The 26,252-nt window shown below is 33.5% G+C and overlaps 1 protein-coding gene across 3 annotated transcripts in view; it reads right to left on the bottom strand.

Moving 5' to 3' along the window:
* Positions 1 to 657: 657 nt before the first annotated feature.
* The window catches only part of LOC129943498 (uncharacterized), a 49,963-nt gene continuing 24,368 nt past the window's right edge, over positions 658 to 26,252 (bottom strand). The window contains exons 3-7 of one of the 3 annotated variants that reach the window (XM_056052994.1): positions 21,565 to 25,198; positions 1,947 to 2,038; positions 1,670 to 1,798; positions 1,343 to 1,596; positions 658 to 1,279 (exon numbers count right to left, since the gene is read on the bottom strand). In XM_056052994.1, coding sequence (XP_055908969.1) covers positions 1,435 to 1,596; positions 1,670 to 1,798; positions 1,947 to 2,038; positions 21,565 to 25,198 — 4,017 coding nt within the window. In that variant the 3' untranslated portion in view covers positions 658 to 1,279; positions 1,343 to 1,434. The remainder of the gene's footprint in view (positions 1,280 to 1,342; positions 1,597 to 1,669; positions 1,799 to 1,946; positions 2,039 to 21,564; positions 25,199 to 26,252) is intronic. The other 2 variants (XM_056052995.1, XM_056052996.1) reach the window with 2 other exon arrangements.

Here is a 26,252-nt window from a genome sequence, read left to right as displayed (position 1 = left end):
GGAGCGTTATGGTCATTTGATAACCCACTTTTTTTGCTTGCTATTCAGAATACGACTTGAAAAATATGTGGTTTAAACAACATGGTGTCACTTGCCACACACAATTCGAGCGAATATGGCTTTATTCCAAGAGACATTTCCTGGCCGCGTAATTTCTCTTCGTTGCGATATCAACTTGGCTACCAAGATCATGCGATTTGATACCGCTGGAATTTTGTTTTGGTGGGGCTACGCGAAAGACTGTTTATTCAGCCAAATATGTGTCAAATAATAATTAATTTATAATAATAAAAAATATCATGAACAAAAATATTTTGTGTTTTATTTACGTTTACTTTTGAAACAGCAAAATGGATAGCCCTGTGTTAAAGTTTCACTTAGTGTCCGTATGGGACCAATAAGTTAGTCGCAATTATGGTTAATTAGGCTAGTTTTATGAATCTTTGTCAGCTAAATATAGTTTTAAAGATTAAAAAATAAAAATGAATTCAATTCAATTAAAATTAGGCAAATTCTTTCGAAAACAAGCCATAATATTAAAGATCAATAGGTAACCATGAGTAAAACTGAAATCCATATGGAAAGCCAGGAGAGCAGAAATGAAGTAAAGTAAACACAAATGATCACCACACAGTCTCATTAAATAAATGTGCCATCTTCTTTTTTTACAATTTCTTTTTATTTATACTATTAAATTTATAGTGTATATAGATAAATACAGAATTATGAACTTGGTTAAATCATTCAAGTTAAAGTTTTCTATTTTCAATGTTGTTGTTATCTATTTTCAAGAATATTGCAAAAAAAAACAAAGAGTTAGTCTTTGTTTATAAATTTAAGTAGTTATTTATTTTACTTACAATTAAAGTACATAATATAGTAATGATATAAAGCCAAATTGTGAAAATGGTAGATCTTTATAGCGTTTAATTTCTATTTCTAAGGTAATTCAAAAAACACAGACACCAATTATACCAGAAGATTTGTTTTTATAAATATTTGCTATTTTGACTACACTATCCAGAAGGGATATGGATGCAAGAATTTCAAATTTCAAGAAATAATAATAAATTAAATGTGTTTTAAATGAAAATTAAATAAAGAAAAAATTACAATATATCTCCAACAATATTTGTTTCTAAGAGAATAATTAATCAAATTTTGAAATACAAAAATACGAAGTGCATTTCTTAGGGTAATATTAAAAACTTTTTTTTTTAATTGCAGGTGAATATATTTTCTTGACATGCTTCGCTGCTTTGGAAATGAGACATCTATACTGCAAGAGAGGCGAAATAAAATAAAATAATAGAATAATTTGTTTAATATTAAACTATCGTACCTTTTCTTCGGAAACAAATTAAAAAAAAAAGTTTTATTCCGAACTTAAATCCGCTGTTTACTTTTCTAAACTTAATATTATTTTGAAAGCATCTACAGCTTTTTCAAATAAGCCGCACACTTCACTGCACTGCTTACTTGACCCGTATTGGGGATGTTAAGCTTTCTGTGCTTCTGTCGGAATTTTTTAACATATGCCTCTATCAAGTTTTGAATTTTCTTCGGATTGATTTCTCCGGATTTACTGTGACAGATCTGTGTAAAATAAATTTTGTTTGTCATTATTGTTGGGTTGGGCTTGAAGTTGAGTTTAATATGAATAATATACCTTGGGCACTGCACGACGCATTATTTCTTTGTAATCGTCCTTGGTAATTTGTTTTTTGTTGAATCTTGGCTTGAGAATCATTTTGACTTCTTCCACGACACGCTCTTGGCGATTCAATTTACGCAAAAACTATAAAAATTGATGACGTTTGTTTTTATTTGATTTGGTCGAATAATTAAAGTAAGATTTGGCGTTGTAAAAATTGTTGTAAGAAAAGTAAAATAAAATGATAAAAAACACAAAAATAAAATAAAAAAAAAAAACAAAAAACACTTACTCTTACCTTATCCTTGACTTGTAATTCCACTGCGGAATTTGGTAAGTCATCGTACACTTTAACATGCTCATCATTCCCTGGTAGTTTTTGCACTGTAAGGTGAAAAAATATTGTTTAAGTTAAAAAATGTCTTTTCAGGTTATATTTATTTTTAGAATGGCTTTAAAAAAATACAACTTTCCAAAATTTAAAGTGAATGGAGCTATGTTGCCCTCATGTTTGTTTTAACATTCGTTTTATGTTGGCTTTAATGGTTATGCTTGTGTTTGTATTTGGATCCATACAAATAAAAAATTATTATATTATAATTTTAATAGTTATGTAAGTATAACTTTTATAACTTAGCTGCAAGAGGGGTTTATGTGTTTCAATTTTTATTTATTGAATTCGTTAAACAAACTAACGTTAGAATTTAAGACTTATATTACATTTATTCTTAGATTTACAGATCTACAAAAAAATTTACTTTAAATGTTTTACTTTTAAAATCATCGCTTACGGAATGTACCAAAAAGTAATACTTGTTGTAAACTGAAATCAATTGGTTGAGGGGACTGTTTTTGCCATAGTTTGATCTGCTTGATATAGGACGTAAAGGAACTTGTCTTCTAATACTTGAACGGCTATAAATAAAGTTTAATTGTTCCAAAATTGATGGTGATATGACTGAACCATTGATTAATTTTATAATAAATCACAGCTGAATGTACTCTCTGTGCTTTGCGTAAGCCTATGATTGTAGGGTGGAAGTTCGAGCCTATTGGACCATGGGAAGAAACGGAGGCAGAAGCGCATGAAGAATCTTCTTTGTATTCCTTCTACTCTGTTTATATAGACTGAATAAAAGGGAGCCCATATTATGCAGCCAAATTCCAATATTGGTCTTACAAATAATATATAAAGAAGTTTAAGAATATAAGGGTCGCGAAAATCATGTGAAAATCGTTTTCTAAATCCGAGTGTCTTATTTGCTTTTTTAATAATATAGTCATAATGATTTGTAAAAGTTAATTTTGATTCAAGAATAATACCTATATAGGTCAGAGAAAGTAAAGAATTTAGTCAAATAAGAAGAGTCTAATTGATAATTGAAAGTCAAAACATTTTGTTTGTGTGTAAAACTGATTGATTTACATTTGTCTATGCTTAGTAAAAGCTTATTTAGATCATCTTGTAGGAGTAAACAATCGTCAAGTGAGTCAATACGTTTGAAAATTTTAATGTCATCAGCGTAAATTAAAACAGATGAGTGTTTTATAATAGAAGATAACTCGTTAACGTACAAAATAAACAGTAAAGGTCCTAAGTGGCTACTTTGTGGTACGCCAGAGTTGGTATAACAATATGATGACCGCTCATTCTTTGCTTTACTTTACAAATAATAGACTGAAATAACTTATATGTGACGGACAGTTTTGCAATGGAACGATCATTTTTTATTTCATTTTTACTACCCTTTTTATGTATCGGTGTTATGTACTCTTCCAAATTTCAGGAAAAATTGAAGATTTGAGCGATTCATTAAAAAGAATATGAAGAGGATAGTATGCGTATTTTTTCAAAATATAAGAAGGTACACCATCTGAACCAGGGCTATAACAAACGTCAAGTTCTGAAGCTCTGCGAACGATTTCATCTTCAGAGATCCAAAGACTTAATGAATTCAAATGAGGGAAATTTTGTGAGAGGGCACATAACTCAGGCGTTTGACAGGAGTTCGCTACTTCGAAAGCATCTTGGACAAAATTTGCAAAACATATTTGAAATTTTTTCAGAGTCATGGCTAAGTTCGTTGTTGAAAGATATGCAGTTTGGATACCCGTCGGTATTTTTCTTGCTATTAACATAGCTCCAAACGTTTTTTTGGTGGTTTTTTATGTCGGTTTCAGTATTTAAAATAAGTCATTATAAGGAATAGCTGAATAGTCAATAAACATATTTCTTACCAAGTCATTATCAGCTTTCAAAATGTATTACTTGATTACAGTAAGTTTTGAGTCAATTTATGTTACTTCTGTAAACACAATGATTTTTAAAATATGATAAGATTTAAAAAAAAATAAATAAATTGGGTGGCGCAACAGTCCGTTGTGAACTAGGGCCTAGTGACTTGCAACTCTCAACCATTCCCTTGTGCGAGTAATGTTGTCAGAAATGATAAGATTTAGATTATAATTATTTTGGGTTTATTTATTCAATGTTATACACTCATTTTAATTTATAACTTCTATAATTTTTGTGAGCTCTTTGCTATGAAAAAAAAAACATTATTTCTAGACCTTGCTGTATAAATATAAAACCTTCAAGAGACAAAGATGTGCAAATTGTGTCGGCGAAGATTACAAGTTATGTAAACTTTTAAATATTATGCGAAAAACTATTTTATTACAAAAAAAAATGTTATTTTATTATCCGAGAGCTGAAAGAAAATTTTGGTTTGAAGGTATAACCGAAATTCGTTGAGTATTGATTTCGAAATTAGTTGCCCAACAGGTTTCCTATGAAAGAGAGGTTTTTCAAGATTTTTGTTTCAAGTTTAATCTTTTTTTAATAGGGCCGCAGATGTTTTAAGTTTCACAACAACCAAGTAAATTAAAGATAATTTATTTATATGATCAGCGCACACTCAAAGGGTTTTATATACCTTTAATAGGAAATAGGCACAGTCTAAGAATTAGGAAGAAAGGGAGCCGTTTTAAAAGAGGTCTCGGGTTACAGTTATTGAATATTACAATGAGATGGCAAGGTAGAAAGTGACAAGGTATTCCACATTCGGGTAGCACGTCAAAAGAACGAATCTCTTTTACTTTATAGTAAGGCGGAAGGAATCAAAGGTTAGTTTAGTTTAGTTTAAAGTGGCTGCGGATTCAGAATCCACACACTTAGGCCAAAAGAGAAGGCTCATTGTGATACCACATGAATCTAGAGAATTACTTCTTACTAGTCGAACCGTTTTGAGCTTTTTATAAAGCGAAGGAGATATTTGATATCCTTTTTAGCTAGTTCACTGTGATTATCAAAATAGTATTCTCCCAGATGAGATTTGCGTCTTAGTGAAAGAGCAGGGCAAGTGCAGAGGAGGTGAGAGATTGTTTCCTCTTCTTCCTCGTCCATACAGCTCCTGCAGAAGTCATTTGAGGCTACACCAAGTCGTATTGCGTGTCTGCCTATAAGACAGTGTCCCGTTAGGACACCTATTAGGGGGCTAATATGAAGTCTGCTTTGAGATAACAAGTCTTTAGATCAAAGGTTAAACTTCCAAAGAATTATTTCGTCCTACCCTCGGATTGAAATCGTTGTTAGGGGCGATTTCAATGTACACAATTCTTCATGGTTTCAACATTCGGGCCAGACAACACCCGAAGCGATGTGTGTTGAGATTTTCGTTGAGTTGAACCACCACTCAAAAGTTAATGTCAAAATCCTGCAAATTTGGAATTAAATTGTTTGCCCTGAAATGTGGTGAGATGTTTTTTTTCCACAATTTAAGACCCAAAAAATTATAAATAAATGACAATGAAAATTTGAACTTTTAGTAAATGTTTTCACTTAAATTTGTATTATTTCAAATACTCGTATAACCACAAATAACATTGGAATAGAATCAAAATTGAATAGTTGGATTACAGAGTTGAGCGCCAGAAGGAGAAACACATTTCTTTCACATGCCGAAAATATCGAGAAGAAGATAATTCACAACTTATTGTTGTCTTTAAATTATTATTGAGTTCATAGAAAATCAGGAGCTGTATTGAGTTCGCCACAAAATATATCAATATTTTAGCACAAAACACTTTTTAAAAGTCTAATATAAACCAGTTATTTTCGTTTATTTTAAGGGATTTTCAGTTTTTTTTTAATCGAATCAAAGCTCATTTAGAGAAATAGATTTGATATTAAAATGATCTTCCAGTTACAGCTGGCTACAAATGTCTAAAAATCATAGTGTTTTCACCAAAACTCTTAACTATCATCCCAGTGTATTTGGGATCGAATTAAGAATTGCCTCATTGTTTGTTTAGAAAAAACAAAGACAAATTTGTACAGATAAGATGGAATGCTAGGCCAAATTTTTGAATTAAATTAAAAACATGTGCTGTGAACTAAATGCAGTTTTTAGGCATCGAAATGATGCCTTTTGCCGAAGAGAGAATGCCAATTTACGAGGATTCTCGCAAGATAATAAGCCGGAGCACTCATAAAAGTTGTAAAAAGAATCTCAATAACACAATATGCTTAATGGAAGAAAGAACTATTTTATTTAAAACAATGCAATATGTCTGGGGTGAACTTAAAAGAAACTGCAGTACCAAAGACAAGGACAGCTTAAGGTTAAAAAAGACCAAATTGTATTCTGTTAAATTAAATAAAAATAATTTTTAAAATGTATCGAAAGTTTGAAAGTATTGCCATGTTAAATAGTTTTCAAATAGCTTAATGCACGATTATAACCCTTATTTGCTCTCATAACGTCTATCTCTCTCTTCTACACCTCATATTCAAAAAGACACAGAAGGTGAGGCAATGGGAAAAATTTCCAAATGAGCCTTCGCAGTGTTTCCAATGGGATACTTTTTATGAACTGATAATTACAATTAAAATTTAACTTTTTTGTAATTCGAGTCACCCAATTTTTAAGATCGTTCATAGGGAATCTGAGATAGTTGAACTTTAATTAAGCAATAGTAAAGGGTTTTTCTATTTCACCGAAAAAATTGTTTTTATTTTACGAGCTACGAACCATGAGAAAATAGTTTTCTCATCCAATATTTTGTACTGCTTTTTGTTGGAAAATATATTATTTGAAGGCCTTTAGATTTATATATGATTGTATTTTTTTTTGTATATATTATGCGCGCACTAAAGGTGTTCTGATTATGAATACCCTTATAATTATTAAACACAGTGCGAGTAATTAGGAAAGGAGAAACCGATGCAGATTGGTTTTGAATGTCTGCACAATGTAATGAGTGGGAAATATTGAGCCTGGTAAACTATTCCACATTCGTTTAGTGTGGCTAAAGAAAGAATCTCTGCACTTAACAGTACGTCCGAAATTGGGCTCTAGGGTAAACTGATGGGCATTCCTAGCAGTACGGGTATAACGGTTGAATTGTTTAAGGGGAGGAATGCAACTGGCTATTCCAATAAAACATTGTTTATAAAAGTAATTATAAAACAATGCGGCGGTGTTCAAGAGAAGCAAATGGTTTTGTAAGAGAACGATCTCCAATCATTTTTATACCTCTTTTTTTAATTCATCCAGAAGACTCAAGCACGTTATTGGAGCACCAGCCCATATATCAGAGTTATACTCAAGTTTAGGACGAATAAAAGCTATGTAAATTATAGCCATATCAGAAAGAGTAAAAAAAACTTCTTGCACCGTCGGAGAAAACCTAAACACTTAGCAGCATTTTTGGCGATGTCAAAAATGTGATCACTCCACAACAAGTGGTTTGTAAAGCACATACCTAGGACTGAAATCTGTTCAGTCTCCTCTACGCAAGTACCTCCCATGAATAGTGGCATTGGAGGAGGGTTACGCTTTTGTGACAGAAGACAGCATTGAGTTTTCGAAGCATTCAATTCTACACGGTTATTGAATCCCCATTGAACAATGCTGTTAAGATCAGAATTTAATGAGTTTATCATACGCTGCCGTTGGTAGTCCACATACAAAGATCAAAAATGAGAATCTAAAAACGAATATGAAAAGCAAAGAGGACTGTCATCAGCGAAACAATGTAATGGGTTAGAAGTTTCAGACAAAAGATCATTTATGAATATGAGGAAGAGAGTTGGAGACAAAACGGGCCCTGGGGCTAACCAGCCTTTATATTGTGTATATCAGATTTGAACCCGTCCAATACTACTTAAATTGAACGGTCCCAAAGGTAATTTCTAACCTAACAAAGAGATTCATCAATGGCAAAAGCATGCTTTTTCGATAAGAGAGCCAAACTCTATAAAATGCCTTTACAATATCAAGTGCAATAATATTAATTTCTCCAAAAAGATGTAAAGATTTGTTCCACTGTTCGGTGAGATAAACTATGAGATCACCAGTCGACCTATTGCAACGAAAGCCATACTGCCGGCCATTAAGAAGCTTCCGTTCTTCAAGATATTTCTTAAGCTGAAAATTGATCAGAGTTTCCATGACCTTGAAAGAAGGGACGTAAGTGCAATTGAATTGTATTATGTACAACTTATTTTAAAATTCACCTAAATATTCCAATAGGCTTGAGAAGATGTAAATCATAGGGAAAGAACATGAATTTATGAAATCTTGGATATATAAAAAAACGGGTTTATGAACACAAGCTCCAAGCTTGAATTTAACAGTTAAGAACAATACCTAAATTTCGATTTGAAAACGATTTCTACATCTTTAAGCTATCAGAATATTAACAGTTATTTCCTCAAAGATAAAAATCTCCAAAAACAAAAAAATTGCCTACTCAGAGCGTCACCTTTCATTTGATATTAATTTTTTTTACTGAAAATTCTTCATCAGAAATTACCTTTTCGATATTTGAAATTCGACAGAAAAAAACAAGCAATCAGTGTTAATTCTCATCAAAACGTAGCTTGTTTTCAAAAATCATATATCATACATGCGTCAGCATACAATATCAAACATTGCTTACCTCAAATCTGTCCTACTTTAGTAATTAAACAAGATTTCTCCAAGCTAGTGCATTCAAAAAACCGATCACAGAAAGTCGTAAAGAATGAAGAAGGTTTTAAGAGTTACTAGGCTTTGATATTTTTTAATTTCGATACATTGCTTTTCAAAGAGAACAATTTAAAAATGGAGTGTACGGAAACTTTTTTGCTTTAAAAAATGTTGTGTCAATTTCTACCTTCAAAATATTTGTTTTTAAAATATTGTTATAGTAAATATTTCATCTCAGAATCACGACAACATAAAATTTGCTTTTTTGCCAACAAGAATAAATTCTAAGGTCAAATTCTAAATTCAAAGTTGTGGACAATAGTTTTGACCTGAAAATTAACGAGCTATTTAACAAAAAAACGAAACGACCTAAAATTCACAATGGCAACACAAAAGACCTAGAAGTACATCACTTATTTAAAGCTTCCTCATAATCCTCATGAAATAAAAAAAAATGCAATTTATTCATTAAACCTAACATTGTCATCAAAGTACTAGAAGCTCGTTTTTGGCTCAATGGGCTCGTCAATAAGCAAAATGGACAGGTGAAATTCCGCATTTGCTTCCTGAATCACCACAAAATACTGTTGGTGCGGTTTGCATTTCGGTGGCATTAGGTTAGGTTAGGTTAAAGGGGCTGCGAATTCAGAATCCACACACTTAGGCTAAAAGAAAAGGCCCATTGTGAAACCACATGAATCTAGAGAATTACTTCGTACTAGTCGAACCGTTTTGAGCCTTTTATAAAGCGAAGAAAATATTTGATATCCTTTTTAGCTAGTTCACTGGGATTATCAAAAAAATAGTCTTGTTGATGCAGTTTTCGTCTTAGTGACAGAGCAGGGCAAGTGCAGGGAAGTTGAGAGATTGTTTCCTCTTCTTCCTCGTCCATACAGCTCATGCAGAAGTCACCATATTAGGGAGCTAATATGAAGCCTGCTTTGAGATAACAAGTCTTTAGAGCAGGTTAGGTCCAGTGAAGGCCATATGAGTTTTGTGGCTGCGCACGTTGGTAAATTGTGCCACCTAGAGTTTGTTAAAAGCTGTTTCTTTTAGCAAAAGTTCACATGTAGCTGTCGTTATACCTATCTTCTCCCTTTCAGTTGACGGTTCCATTTTTAGCGAGTTCATCGGCTCGACAATTTGCTGTGATGTCTTTGTGGCCCGACACCCAACATAGGTGAATGTTAAATTGCTGCGCCATCTTCATAAGAGACGATCGACAATCGAGGGCTGTTTGAGACACCGTCAAGAGATTTAATAGCAGCCAGACTGTCAGAGAAAGTGCGGATATCGGAAGTTGATATCACGTTTTCTCTTAGCCAGGAGAGGACCTCTTTGGTCGTTTAAATTTCCGCTTGAAAGACGTTATTATTATGCCACATTTTTTTCTTTAACGATAACAATCATCACACTGCTGTGATTGGTCATCGTTATCGTGCTATGACTACTGATTATATCTGCCCGAACTGGGAGATATGAACTTGGACGATGGTTTCAACCGGACGGCAACATGCCACATAACACACCTTAAAATATATTGAACAAAATTTGTGCTAACAAATCGACCGCTGCAATAGCGGTGGCAATATGAACGAAGTTGATTTGCATTCATAAATGTTTTGATTGTACTCGTATTTCAAGTCGAAAGTACAGTTTTTGAAATATCTCAAATGGTTTGAGTTTTATTAATTTAAAAAAATAATTGTCAAGTCCTTATTGGAAAGCCCTTTATATATATGGGTGAATATACAAAAGTTGGGTAACTTTTGAGGATATTTTGTTTACGATAGTTATTATATCAAACTTCTACAAATTCGGGTGTAATCTAATCAATGTATTGTTCCCAATCGGGCCAGTCACTTATTTTGACTACATTGTAAGATATTTAAAAATTTCAGAATTTGACTGCCAGGGGACTGACGACATAAGGTATTATAATGAAATTTAATACAAATTAGTAAAAATCTCTTAGAATTTAATAATGATCACTTAAAATCATAATTTAACAATTAAAAATAATTATTAATATGTAATACTGGGAGAAACTACTAGGTCCGTTCGCGTACCCTCCTAAAACAGTCCAATTTTAGGAAAAAATACGTAATTTAACCAAATCCTGTTCGCGTACTCAAAAATTTCTTAGTTTTTCGCTCACGAGAGAGTAACATAGAAGAGTAAGAAGTTTCTTTGGGCTGATTTGTGAAAAGTGTCCAATTTGATATAAATTCAAATAAATTGCTCGCTTTTGCTTTCAGTTATAAAATTTAAAAACAAATTTTCAAAGAACAGCAACAAGACAGTAATATTGTGTGAAAAATTTGTTGTTTTCCTGTTCGCTTACTTTTTTGTAGTTTTGTTCGTGAGTGAATTTTACCCTCATTTTTTAAAATATCTCTTTTTACGAATTTTAGTGCAGGAAGTACGCGAACGAACCTACTATCAGTTTTTAAAACAGATTTTTGACATTTAACGTAACGTTATTCACTTATCTTTTACTACTTTCACATAGTTTTAGTAAATATTTCTAAGTCATCACCAAACCATATAAACAAAATCTAACAATATTCATCTTAAAAGTTCTAATGATCATGAAATGAAGAACAATAATAATATACCTGACACAAGACTGACGCCATACGACTGACGAAAAAGACGAAATTTGAGATTATAATCAGGACTAATGTTTTTTTGAAATTGCGAATATCAACAAAGTACTTTTTAACAAATCAAAGTCTAATATGAATAAATACAAATAAACTTTGGATTATTAAAAAAATAACGACTCCCCATAGGACTGACGCGTTGACTGGCTTAGCACATGTATAGACAACAAACATAACCCAAACTCTGGTACAGTTATGAGAACCGGCAAATTGTGCGACGCGCAACTAACTTTATTACCAACATTAAAATTCAAATTTATATAACACATAACGGACTGACAAATGAAACCAAACACAAAAGTTCTAATTTCAAATAAGGTGAAGAACACTGCATTATGAAATTGTGGTATATATTTAACTATATACATCACAGATTGTAGTAAATTGATAAGTTTTCTCAAATCAATGATAATGTTTAATAGACAGTCCCTTAATTGTTCGTTTTCGGGGTTGTGACATGCCAAAGGACTGACGTTTTAAGAACTAATTGTTTTTTTAATAACTTTTATTCAAAATGAAGAACCGAAATTGGGTAACTAAATAAAGGCCTTTCATTGTTTTAAAATAAATTGTCATATCAATAAAATATAAAAAGACTTTGTATATATTAGTTGTTGACATCGAGATAACCAACTTTTGTATAATCACCCATATCTAACCTTATAAAAAAGTTAATATGACTTTCTTATTCCAAATACTTTCAAAATTGTATAAAGTTGCACTCTTTAACCTCTCTGTCAATTACTCGTATTTTGTATGTTTTTGGATTTTTTTTTCAGCCTTTTTTATAGCATTTTAAAGTAAAGCTTTTTATAGCATTTTAAAGGCCGTACTATGTAACCAGTGTTACAGATTCGTGTCCGTTCACAGCAATTGGTCCTCTGTTACTCAACAATGTGGACAATTATGCGGAAGGATTAAGGTGTGATGCCTTTCAAAATATAGCTGGTGCAAGAATTGAAGCCGATTGACCTACTGCAACGTAAAATTTTGGTGAATGGGCTCTTGGGTAGTTGGCCGAAGATCCACTTTTTTTATCGAAAAATTTTGTTCAGCGACGAAGCTCATTTTTGGCTCAATGGGTACGTAAATAAGCAGAATTGTCGATTTTGGAATGAATATGAGCCAGAAGTATTGCAAGAGCTACCAAAGCACCCAGTAAAAGCCACTGTTTGGTGCGGTTTTAGGGCTGGTGGCATCATTGGACCGTACTTCTTCAAAGATGATGCGATTCGTAACGTAACTTGCTGCATTTATTCGTGAGATACCGGACGAAATGTTGGAAAGAGTATGGCAAAATTGGATTAAGCGGACGGACCAATTTAGGCGAAGTCAAGGTCAACATTTGCATGAAATAATTTTTGAACATTAAATTATGTATATGGACCGTTCTATCGATTGAAATAAAGAATTCATACATTTTTTCTGAATTATATGTGTTTTTTTCTTGAAAAACTTTCCTATAGCTTTAAAAAAATCACCCTTTATATACGGTCGAATATGTGAATGCATTTTTAATGAAAAATATATACTTTGTTAATAACTATATAGTCTTTCTGAAGACGGATTTATGGTCTTACTTAACACCATATCATCCAACATGACTACTCGCAGAAGACAAAATGCTGTTCCGATTATTATTAAGTTATCAGCAGCATTAAAGTTTTTGGCAACAGGAGGTTACCAAAACCAAATCGGTGGTGACAAGAACGCTGGAATTGCACAGCAAACCATGTCAACAATACTTTCCGAAGTTTTGACTTCAATCGAAAAAGTCATGTGCCCTCTGATGATGAATTTTGAAATGAATGAGAAAAATAAACGGAAGTAAAAAACGCTTTTTTTGGCAAAAATCACGAACTCCGGGTGTAATTGGGGTGGTTGATGGAACTCATGTTCAAAATTTTACTTACACCTTAACAAAAAAAAACTTCGCTCGCAAACACATTTGATGTAGACTTCTACTTTCGAGTAACGCAGTTCCTCGTTCATTTAAAGGTTCATAAGAATATAGTTGGAACTACTAGAACTATTCGATTCTCGTTGGTTCGAAAATAGTCAAATAGATACATAGTACCCATTTTTCGAATTTGAGCAATTACATATCGAGTTATGTACATAGTAGGGCCCCAGAGTTTTGATATACAGAAATTTAAAATACAAAATTTTGAGATACAGTATTTTGATCATACAGTTTTTAACCTAAACCATCAAGATTTATGTGGTATCTATTTCTGAAAGCCACTTCAACTTTACCTACCTAATACATAGTATTTATTACACATTTTACTTACGGAACTAATTAATATTAAATTATACAACACATCATTCTTGTTATTTAAAAAAAAAAAAAAAACAGAAATTATTTCTTAGACGAAATCTCTGTGCAAGGAGAAGCCAAAAAACATGTTTTAAAAATCTTTCATGTAGGAAGCGCATGAAAAAATGTATTGATGATATTAGAGAATATGTTGAAAAAATGTGTAAGGCCGCAGATAAAAAGAGAAAACTCTATGATCAAAACATGGTTATTAATTGAATTGATGGTATGCTTTGCTTACGGTCAATTACTTGTTCTAAAATCAACTCAAAATTCGATCTAATAACTTTCGGTTTATTTTTGAAACTTTGTCTTTAAAAATATTTAGAATTTAAACATTTCTTCCCTTTCTATTATTTCCTTAGAACTCGGAAATAATAAGGAGTTAAATCTCGATTTTATTAAACAAAGTTCTAACTGCTTTCTTAGCATCCGTTAAAAATGTTTCTAATTGTATTCCGAAATTCTATCAATAAAAATAAAGTTTTTTGATTAATTTCAGTTCATTAAATAAATTGCCGATTTGAATTACATAGTTTTCACTTTTATTTTATGTGAATTAATATCATTTGGATGTTTTTTTTTTAATTCTTTATTATCCTGTATTGTTTGCTTTTAATGTGTTTAATTGCTTTTAATAATTTTTAGACGAAGTGCTTAATGTGACGAGGCTTTGTTAAGTTACATAATGTCCGCGGTTAGAATGACCATTTGACATAGGTTTGGTCATTAAACCCCTGTTTTTTTTGTAACGTCGGTATATTTGATGCCTATATGATCGCCATATACAGTGGCGACAAAATAAATAGCACAGTTATGTTAAAAATTCTCTCTAGTGCTTTAAAAGAAAGAGCAGTTATCAATGCCAATACCGTAATAGGTTTTTTTTGCTATATTCTCTCAAAATAAAGTAACGGTGAATCAATTATGTACAAATAATTTTATAAACAAAGCCAAATGGAAGTTAAATGGTACCAAGGTGCAATCAAGCTAAGTCAATTTAAATAGCACACATATTACATATTCATATTCTTACTTTTAAAAGGTAAGTGATAAAGTTCAGAATTGTTCATACATTTTTTGGTAGATTCTTCTATTTGGATTAATAAATTATAGTATGGACGTGGCAAACACTAAACAGAGCCCTTCAGGCTACGAGTTCTTGATTTTAAGAAAGAAGGACACACAAACTCGGAGGTAGAGAAATTAGAATGTTCAAGAAAGAAGGCAATTAATTCTCTTCACCATTACCAAGAAAAACCACCCCTTGAACTGATATTGCCATCACCCGCCTAAACAAAGCTGATCTATTCATGACTGCTCCAAAAATTAAAAAAATGCATTTGAACAAGATCTTGGTATTAAAGTGTCTGTAAGTTCAGTTAAAAATCGTTTACGTGAAACAAATTTTTTGGACGAACTACGAGAAAAAAACTACATGTCTGCAAAAGCGCATATTTGAAAAGATCCAAATTGGTGGACAAATATTTTATGGAGCGATGAGTCCAAATTCAATTGCTTCGGGTCAGATTGTTAAAAATATGTGCGACGCGGGGTCAACCAGGAATGTGACCCTAAATATACCATAGAGTTAAGCATGGTGTAGCATATTTGTTTGAGGATCTTTTTCTTGGCATGGTGTTGGGCCACTTCATTGTAATAGAGGGTATTATGGAAAGTCAAATTGATACCTAAAAAGCTATCACAAAAAAATGTGATAGTCGTTTTCAAACAAATTTGTTTGTTCCGAATAGAACTACCAGACGCTTACACAAACGACTGGAAAATTTTCTTAGTTCACTTTGTTTCTTTTAAAAAACACATTCCTGCCACCAACAAAGCTTACGACATTCGAAAAAAGTAAGAATTTTATTCAAAACCAGACAATTTGAAACTTTTATTTAAATATTTTATAAGAATCAATTTAAAATTTCACCAAGGCAACAACGAATTTTGAAAATTTGAATCTGAAATTGTTCAATCTAATTGAATTGAGTTGAATCATCTTACACAGACGGAATGAAAATGATAGTCAATTTGACTATCAAAAAATTGATAGTCAACAATCACCTTAGCCGATTCCACCCCTATAGCCCCACCTTAAGTAAGTAAGCAATTAAAATACAAGAAAATCCTAAGGGATACAATGCTACCGTATGCTGTGGAAGAAATGCCTTTGAAGTGGACATTTCAACAGGATAACGATCCTAAACATACGGCTAAGTCTGTAAAGCAATTGCTATCCGCCCAAAACATCAGTGCTATGGAAAGGCCAGTCCTCAGATCTCAATCCTATTGAGAACTTGGAATGGCGTGGAAAAAGCGATAAATATATCTAATATTTTAAATTTGGATAAACTTTGGCAGGAAGTTCAACGAGCTTGGTATTCAGTACCTGTTGAACAATTCCGGAGTCTTGTTTTATCTATGAACCGCCGCACAGTGCGTTGGACAGTGGAAAAAAATCGAAAAAAAAATGTACTGTCTTATTTAAAAATAAGCCAAATTGAAGCTAACATTCCCAAGAAAACATCTAAGAGGTTTTCATGATAAAGTTCGACTGCCAGCTATAAGCGTAACTCTGAATGTAACATTAAGTGGCTAAAATAAGAGTAGACTAGAGAAGGAAACAATATGCGTCGCATTCAAGGTTAATAAATAATAACGGATTCATTTGTAATTGTTTCATTATCTCTGATAAGCACAGTTTTTCTCACTATTTTTTTTTTTATTCCTTAACAGATAGTGCTTTTTTTGAATTGACCTACTTTTCGCAAGTCAGTACTACTGTAAAAATATATTTTTGAAAATAAACACAAGATTAAAATCTTTTAGGAAAACTAAGATTCATCTAACTTTAACTACCTTTTCCTTAATACAACCTAAATTTCGTTAATTTTAAACAGAATGTGTTCAAATAGAGAGTTTTTTGAGGTATGGTTGACTGCACCATCAATCAAAGTACCACATGTTTTGCAGTGCTAAGAAAATTTAAGGTATTTTGGATCCCGAAAATGAAATTAAATTAAAAGGACACCTTTCTTCCTCGTGCTCAAACATATATAAACGCTGGCAAAAGAGCAAAAGGGCGAAAATATTTTTTTTTTTTTTTGAAAAAAACAAAGATTGGCTTCACCAACTACATACTTTTCCAATGAACATTGAGTGTCTTCAGAACATGTTTAAAAACCAGGCTTCGGAAAATAAACGCGGTAGACCAAACAAAATGTTTTAAGCATGTTGCAGCAAAACAAAGAGGCACAAAGTTGGCAGAACAAGGTCTGTCGAAAAATTAAGGTATGCAGTACATTTATCAGAGCTAAATTCATCAACTTCTGCTCATCGAGATGAAGAAAAGAAGAGTTTGACACCTGGAGAAAACCTTTCATTATATCTTGATCTCGATTTATGAAGAAATTTTGAGAAAAACTGCTAACGCAATGCACAAGGAATGTTTTCCGAGCGTCTACGCATTAAGACTAGCAAAAATAGGAATAATTCCAAAATGTACAGCCGTATCAGCAGAAGTTAATTTTCAAGTCTTATTGGAACAAAACTGAGCGAAGTATGTATCTCTAAAATAAAGGTAAGTATTGATAAGGACACACACGCTAAAATGATATGTAAATGGGGCTTCGATATTAGTAACAACCATAGCGCTTATAAAATTTAGTTTGACAATCCTGAAAACACGGACGAGTATTTGTTCTTGATAGTTTGCGCCCCATCAAGGCTAATTGATATTGATTCAGGTGAATTCCTTTGGTAAAATGATCGGCCAGGTTCTATTTTGAATTGTAGACCCGTTAAATTTATATTCAGAAAAGAATGTGCTCAGCTCGTAAAAGAAGAGGAGATTACCATGCAAAATAAAATTTCTGAAATCAATAAATATGCTCTAATTATAAATAGCTATAATGTAACGATATCTTTTGAATTTCATCTAATCATGGTTGATGGAAGAGTATGCAATATTTTAACTGAAACGAGTTCTGCGTCATAATGTTTCATCTGCGGTGCTCTTCCTAGTGTGATGAACACAGACAAATGTTTCGAGAGCCCTCCAAATGAAGCCTATTACATATTTGGACTTTCTAGTCTTTATCTGTGGATACGTACATTTGAGTGCATATTACATATCGCTTACAGATTACCCTTTAAGAAATGGCGCGTACAAGGAGACGAAAATAAAACCATTTTTCAAATAGAGAAAAAAAGGATACAAACTAAATTTAAATCAAAGATAGGTTTGAATGTTGAACAACCTAAACAAGGATTTGGAACCCTCAAAAAGTTCAGAAATAACTAAGATTGACCAAACTTTAATTGAAAATTTATCAATTATTTTACGAGTGATCGCATCAGGAGCGGACATTGATCTTGAAAAATTTGTAATTTTAATATTTGAAACTAAAAAACGTTACTTAGATTTATATGCATGGTATTATATGCCCATCAAACTGCATAAATTATTTTATCATAGCATTGAAACAATGAAAAGAAGCTTCAGAAGGCTTATACAAAACTTTTCGTCGAACTAGGCTTGACCACGCTAGGAAGTATTCAAGGTCAAACAATTATAAACACGTTATGAATCATTTGCTTTTGATGTCGGGCCCATTTCTTTCTTCTCAAAGAAAAATTAAACGAACAGAAAAGAAATATGATCCTGTAGTTAAAAAATATCTAACTTGTGATAAACACTTATCCTCATCAGATGAGGAAAATTAAGTGTTTTTATTTTTATATTTACTTATTTTAAAAAAAATATGTATATTCATAACAAATACAAAAACACTTTAAACATATATTTCACTTTTTCCTGGAAGCCCTTACGCTCAACACACTGTCCGCCGGTGTGCTGTTGTGATAAGGGTTACCCGACCAAATACTAGCTATTTTCTTTTAATTGTGTGGAAATTTTTGTTATTTTGTTTTGTTATTTATAAAATGTACTATTTATTTTGTCCTAGAAATTCTTGAACTGTATTAATGATTTTGTTGTTATTTTGTTTGTATGAAATGAATACACTTTATGTTTTTTCAAAATGGGGTGGAGCAACAGTCCGTTGTGAACCAGGGCCTAGTGACTTACAACTCTCAACCATTCCTGTGTGCGAGTACTGTTGTCAGGAATGGAAGGGACCTACAATTTAAGGCCGAATCCGAACGGCTAGTTTGAGAAAGCACTTTTTCATGACAAGAATTACTCTTGAAGGATTTGTCAATTCCTCGCAAGAGGCAGTACCCGCGAAAATTAATTTTTTAAATTAAGCTGGCACAGGCAGGGATTGAACCCAAGACCCCTTGCATTAAAGTCCAACTCACTAACCATCATCATGCCACGGGTACTACTTTTTTTTTAATAAATCAAATATATCATTGTTCTAACTTCCTCATTGGTTAAACAAGTGTTTGAAGTTTTAAACAGATCTTAAAGTACATGTGCTATTTATTTTGTCGCCACTGTATATCGTTTTTTTAAATTAAATATGACAGAAAAGGAATTGTCTAATTGTAATATAGGTGGACATAATGATCGTTTGAGCTTTCAAGCTATTTGTCGATCTAGTCTTAAGGTTCATCGTCATTATAACTGCTATATTATGTCTGTATGACATACAAAATGTCACACTTTCTTTCTTGCACGTCAAAAATAATATTTTTCATCTGAAAACTGGCGCAGTAGAGGAAGACCGCGATTAAGGTGAAGCATCCAAGTGGGTGAGGACCTCAACCGCCAACCTGGCGTGCGAAACTAGAGACAGCTAGACCCATGTTGGTTGAGGCCCAGGTCCGCCCGGACTGTAGCGCTACCTTAAGTAATTAAGTAAGTATCTGGAAACTATTGCGAATTGGACTTGACTGCGTTCTTAAATGCACTTTTTATTAATATATTATCAATGCGCATTGGTGGTATCAATTAAAATAAAAAAATATTGTCTTCAAATTTAAAAAAGTAAAAAACATTTATAATGAAGTTCTAATTTCCTAATTTGGTTATCTAATAAATTGAAAAATGAGATCTGAAACAGTTCTAAAGTTGAGAATTGGATGAAGAAATGAATAAGAGTTTCAGATATTAGAACTTTGTCAAGAAATTGGCCGTAAGCAAAATAGCTTCTTCAGACTTAACCCATAAACAAAATGTCATATCATATTTGTTTGTTCAAATTCAGAATTTAAAAATAATAACAACACGATAAAAGAATTACAACTATTCAGTAAATTTATTTAAATTAAGATTTTTTAAAGTCAAACTAAATAAGTGTTCGAAGTTTGAGCGAATATTTTTTGTTCTTTTTTTAAGGGGGTCATCCCATGTGGTGGGTTCAAAAAATCGATTTTTTGTTTCATAAATTGCTAGTTTAATATGTCTAGAATACGGTAGTTAAGAGGTTTTTCAAAATTCGAAGTTGTTTTAAAGATATAGCAGGTCCATGAAAAAATATGGGGTGAAGTATCTTACATACATCGGCATACAAATAGTTGAAATTGCTAGGTACTTATCAGTTATTATCTTTAATGAAGGTTTCGAAGGTAATTTGAAAGTAATGTCGGTTATGGGATGAACTATAGGCCCCGAAGCCCATACTTATGTTGAGAAACGTGATGAAAAGCGAATCTCACGTTCTGAGCGGCGCGTAAGGATGCCGTTAAACAAGCCAGAATTGATTCAAGAGCTGAACAATCTGCTTTGAAAGAGTTTCTAGAAGAAAAGGAAGGAATACTCTATGGACCAGGCATCGCCGATTGAAAAGTAATTTAATAGAGGACTTGAAACTTTAACCGAGTTTTTCTTAAAACTGTGTTTTTCAAATTTTCCTCCATCGTATCTCAAAAACGGCTTGACCGAATGACTTGAAATTTGATGGGTTGGATTCAGCATATATAAACGCATAGAATGAACTATCGACAAGCAAAAATTCCGAAAAACAAAAACCCAAAATTCGCGATTTTTTTCAAATGTCTCCCAAAAGTCCAATTGTTGGTATATTCATTTGATGATAGTTCATTCCATACATTTAGGCTCACAGATTAATACGCCGTTTATTTGTTTTGTTTTAGACAAGCCAATCAGCCGGAGTCGTGGAAGAAGTGTGAGCTCATTTTTTTCGAGCTGGAGGTGTAAGTCGTGATCTTTACAATATTTTTAGTTCAAATTTTATATTTATACTGTCGAACTATATTAATAAATGATAATAAACTTAATAAAGTTGTATCTATTTACTGGTTGTAAAAACAGTCCTAAAAATTCCTTAAAATACAGGCCGTCACATGGGATGACCCCTTAAATTATTTTTAATTTAATTCAGCTAATTAATATAATTATTTTCAAACTATTATTTTACCATTTGACACACTTTTAAATTTTAGGCTAAAAACACATGACCGATTTTCCTTACGCTCTTTCGGCACCGACTGCCTTATCAATCAAATTACGAAATCAATCAATGTCAAAATCGTTTATGGGGATAAGCCTTACACAAACAATATGATTTATTGAAACAGAAAAAAAAGGATAAATGTATTTGACAAATTAAAACTTAACCTTTTGCACTTATTAAACTGTTTAGCCATCTTGAAAGTTTTGATTTTAAAATAAATATTGTTACTTTTGTGTTTAATATTTGTATAAATTTATATACTGACATATACCGATTTTTTTTCTGTTTCGTTTTATATTAACTTATTTCTTATAATGTTTTAGTGTTACCTTACTTCCATTAGTCCAATAACACAGCATTACCATCACATCAAGCCAACCTTTATAAACGCAATTGATTAAAATCAAAGTGTTCTTACCCAAAACACTAAACCAATTTACAAATATATATACAAAAAAAGAATAGAAGTAACGGCAACAAGAAACATTGGAACAACCATGACAGCTCGTTTAAAGTAAAATAACAATATTACCGTTACTATCTCAATTAACTATTAACCCACCTTTAACAATCATCTTGTGTTTATTCCTTGCCGAAGCCATTGCTGTTTTGTGTTTTCTAGCATTCGAAGCTCTAACAAATTGATGTGGTGGCGATGAGCCGAATAAATTTTCAAAAACGTCTCCATCTTTTTTGGCACCACGCTTGTCACCGCGTCGTCTTTTTGTCCCTCCATTTGTGTCTGGTGGTGGCTCAAATAGATCTTCATAATCTGCCGATCCCGGTGAATAAGGACTTTCAATCTCATTAATCATTGCATCTCCTTCACCATTGTGACGATTACCTAGACCAGGAAGGTTGCTCAAAATGTTTGTGACTTTCGGTGGTGGTTTGTTGGAGGAACTCTTTGATAATGGCGGGCTTGAGATAATTGGTATATGTTGATTTTTTCCCGTTGAATAGAGTACATTTGATAGAATTGTTATGCCCAGATTAGAGGCATTTTCCTCAGGCTTCTCATTTTCATCTAGGAGATTCACAACTTGATTAGAATTATATTGCGACTCATTGGACTTATTGGCTAAATCTTGGGAGCTATTGGTTTTAGTATTCATGAGAGCCATAACTAAATCGACGGGATTCAAAGTGTTCTTTTCGGGGGCAGGAGGACCTCCCGATGATACAGTCATGCGAGTTTCCGAGCGCAATTCTTCCGTAGAATGTTTATCATTGTCCGGTACTGTTTCGTGTTGGGAAACGTCCAATGGTGGTGTTGGTGATCTGGGGGACATGGAAGGCGATTTTGTTGGATCGAATGGATCGTATACATCTGGCGAGCATGGCCCAGACTCTGGTGGCGTGTTAGGTCCTATTTTGTTTGCATTTTGTTGCATAGGATCCCGATCTTCTGCCCGTTCCTCTTCGTGGTGTTCATCCGATTCGATTTCTCCTGAATCGTGTAATACATTTCGAATTTGCTTCTGTTTATTTTTGTTGATCAGATTAAATTTGATACCGCCTTGTGGTTCAGGAGGAGTTTTTGGACCTTGCTGTTGAATAGCATTTTCATATGATTCCTCCATGATGGCCTGGAGCCGATCTAAAGGTGGAGTTTTATCAATATTGGCTGATCTATGCGATGAGCCCTCGTGGTGGTCCATTTCTGTCATCATTGCATTTGCAGACTCACGACTTACATTCAGATTTTCATCATCGTCTTGGCCATTGCCTTCGCTGTCAGTGAGGACTATCACGTCTGTAGGTTCTTGCATTACCTGGAAAGGTGATCTTTCAAGGTCAATTATTGCGATAGGTTTCATATCGTTCTTCTTTCTTTTACGACCATCTTTCCTTCTCTTTTTCTTCCCTTGTATCTCTACTTGGCGTTCCTTGGAGCGACCTCTGATTCCTGCAAGCACTTCTTCACGTGTTGGGGGAAGAGTAACAACTGTGTGCTGTTGCGGCTGTGTTCCGTCTTTATTGAAACTCACACTCACCAGAATATTACTGCCAGAAGCAAAAACTTCCTTTGAGGGCGCAGCTGCGCTAAGAACACCTGGTTCTCTACGACGTTTTTCCTTATTTCTAGAGTTTTCTTGACGTCTTTTTTCATTCTTCTTTTTCTTTTTTTCACGTTTCTTCTTTTCTTTGGGTGGCTTTGATGTAATTGGGAATTCATTATACTGTTCGTTGCGACGAAGTCGACTTGGCCCTGCAGGTGAAGTTAACGGTGGTGTCCACGAAATGTTTTCGTGCAAGTATGGCCGCGGTGGACTTGGCGACGGTGACCAACCCTGATCAACTACAGGAGACTTTCCCTTTGGGGTATGGTGACGTTTGCGCTTTGTTGGAGGCATCGACTCTCTTTGTCGCGATGGTGCCCTTCCCCAGGGAGACCCTGCATGAGGACTTGGTGATGCTTGTCGCTTCTTCTTTTTTTTCTTATTACGATCTTTCGGTCTTTTGACAGTCTTATGTCGCGGTGGTGTTCTCGAACGACTCAGCCGAGGTGTAAACCTTGATAAAGAACGTGCCCTATTGATTGGTGTAATTGAGCGTTTAATTTTCTTAGTTTTGTGCTTGTTACGACGCGCCGGCGGTGTGTTTGAATGTGACCGCATGCGCAACGGACTCCTTGAGTTACGACGAATTGGTGACCTACGTATTGGAGAGCGTGATCTTCTACGTGGACTCATCGACGGTCGTCGTTGTATGTTGTGTCTAGGAGGTGTTGGCGACATACTAAAACTTCGCCGTGGTCGCTTTGTCGGCGATGGTCCAGAAATTGATCTGGATCTTGACCTAGAAATTGACTTTGAAAATGAACGTCGACGACGTGTTCTGCTGGTTGAACGTGCTGGACGTGATGTGTCGCGTCCATAACGATCCTTAAAAGATCTCTGATGATTTACTACATTTCGAACGTTATAACGTGGAATCTCACGTCGCTTAAATCGGCCACCTCTTTGTATACCTCTTCGATAAATTCCATTGTTCTCTTTGTCATTTGTTCTGCTACGGGAACGTCGACGACGACTTCTCGATTTTCGTCGGACACCATTTGATGCCTTCTCAGTACGATAGTTACGAACTTTTTGATTCTTGCTTACCTTTTTGAATTGTTCTTTATCTTTTGTTCCTTTAGTGCGTTTATTTTTGTCACGCTTGTCAGAGTCATCTTCTTCTGAAATAAGCTCTGTTTCCATTCCAGCTATACCCGCTGCATCAGATGTTATCGCAGTGTGATCCGGCGTATGTGATTCTTCCTCTGCATTGTTTTCGGCTGTTGATGGGCCAGCAAGTTCTGGTGTACATGCTCCATCGTTTTCTTCTTCGTTCTTCTCGTCTAAACAAGGAGTATACGAACGGTCTTGTTCTTTGTCTTCTCCATCTCCATCTTTTTCTTCATCGATCTTCTCACCTTCATTTACAATAGTTTCTTCAGCTAATGATGAGCTGGGTCTTGGTTGCGTAGGTGTCATATTCTCTTCTTCCTCGTCGCCAACGTCTTTATCATTTGTATCATCTTTATCATTTTTATTATCCTTATCGTCTTCATCGTCTTTATCACCTTTATCAACAAGTTCTTCATTTGTTTTCGTTGAGTTTGGTTCCAATGGGGGAGTTCTTATTTGATAATCATCGACATTAGGTCTCTCCATATTCAATTCTTCCCAATCACTATCATCATACAATTCAAGAACACCCTTGCGAGGAGTAGAACGTTTGGTTTTGTATTCGACTTGCTTTTTTATTACTTCAGATTCGTTTTCTACATCCTCAGTACATTTTTCAACTTCTGCGTCTTCATTCTCATCAATTTGACTTGGTTCAGACGTAACTTTTTTCTCAGCTGTCGAATCTTGGCTTTCAATTTCCATATCATTTTCTGGTGATGGTTGTGACTCAATGTCAATGTCATTGTTAGAGCGATCATTTTTTTGATCATCTTCATTAGATGGGTTATTTTCTGCGTTAGAAGCAGCAGCATTTTCATTTTCGTTTTCATCATCTGATTCGTACGTTGGCTGATCAGGTTCATATAGTTCCGAAATTTTATTTTGTTCTGACGCATTTTTATCTACTGAAGGTGTTGGTGGCAACGGTATTTCACTTTCATCTTCATCGTCTTTATTAGTGCCCGTAGCTTCGTCGTCATCACTTAATTGCACTAAATCTTCGTTTTCATCGTCTTCCTATAAATAGGGTTTTTGTAAATTGGAAAAAAGAAAAAAGGATATTTCATGGTTAGTACCATAATAAAACGCTCATTGTGTATTTTTGATTTTTGGATTCTTTTTTGTTAAGATAAACAATATTTTGTATTAGGTTATCTTATCAAAATCCTGTTCTTAATTGGACACAATTTTTAGGCAAAACTTTTAGACCTTTGGAGCTAAGCTAAGACTCGAAATGTTTGGAAAGATATTATGAGCAATGTTGGAAAAAAGATTTTCTACTTTAAAAAAACATACTTATACATATACAAAATAAATTCGTTAGTACCGAAGCTTTGAAAAATCCGCCAATATTTGGCCTCAAATTTGGCAATGGCAAAATTATGTCAATGAAACAACATTTATTTTGTAAAAAGTATGTACAAATATCTATTTATATTTTTGATTAGGCCTGAAACCATTATGTGCAAGCGAATTTCTACGACCCTCCAGATGTTTTCTCTCGGTTATAACATAACATTAAAAGGTTTTTCGCACACCGATAAATTTGCAATATGTGCGTGAATCATTAAAAATTAAACCAGCGTTTGAAGAGCCTCTGAAAAATTTCTATTTGCGTCGTCCATATACACTTGTATCGTTATATTAGCAAGAAATTTTGAAATTTTTTACGAAATGAGATTGATTTTGATACATTTTTAGCTCTTTCTTTATCGTTAAGGGCGTTTTCGAATTAATTAACTTTTTTCAATAGTAGGTTTTTCTCTTTGTGGAGTTTAAACCAGAAACAAAATTCAAAGGACTACAATATCATGTTCTAAAACATTCATAAGGCTCAGGTGAAAAACGACAACAAAAGTAACTCAACTTATCCTCAACTTATTTCATTACTTTCTCGCTTCATATTTCAAACAAGGTCTTAGATCTTGGATGTAGAGAGTCGTCGATAACAACAGACAACAATCATACATTTTTTAAAAATAAATAACGCCTAAGGTATTTTTTTTATTGACCTGTTTTTTCGAGAATGTCAATGTTAAATCGTTTCAAAAGCATAAAATGATTTATTTGT

The sequence above is a fragment of the Eupeodes corollae genome, chromosome 1 (genome assembly GCF_945859685.1).
Source record: "Eupeodes corollae chromosome 1, idEupCoro1.1, whole genome shotgun sequence".
NCBI lineage: Eukaryota > Metazoa > Arthropoda > Insecta > Diptera > Syrphidae > Eupeodes > Eupeodes corollae.
Note: the sequence above shows the minus strand (reverse complement) of the source record. Positions and strands in the feature narration are given on the sequence as shown.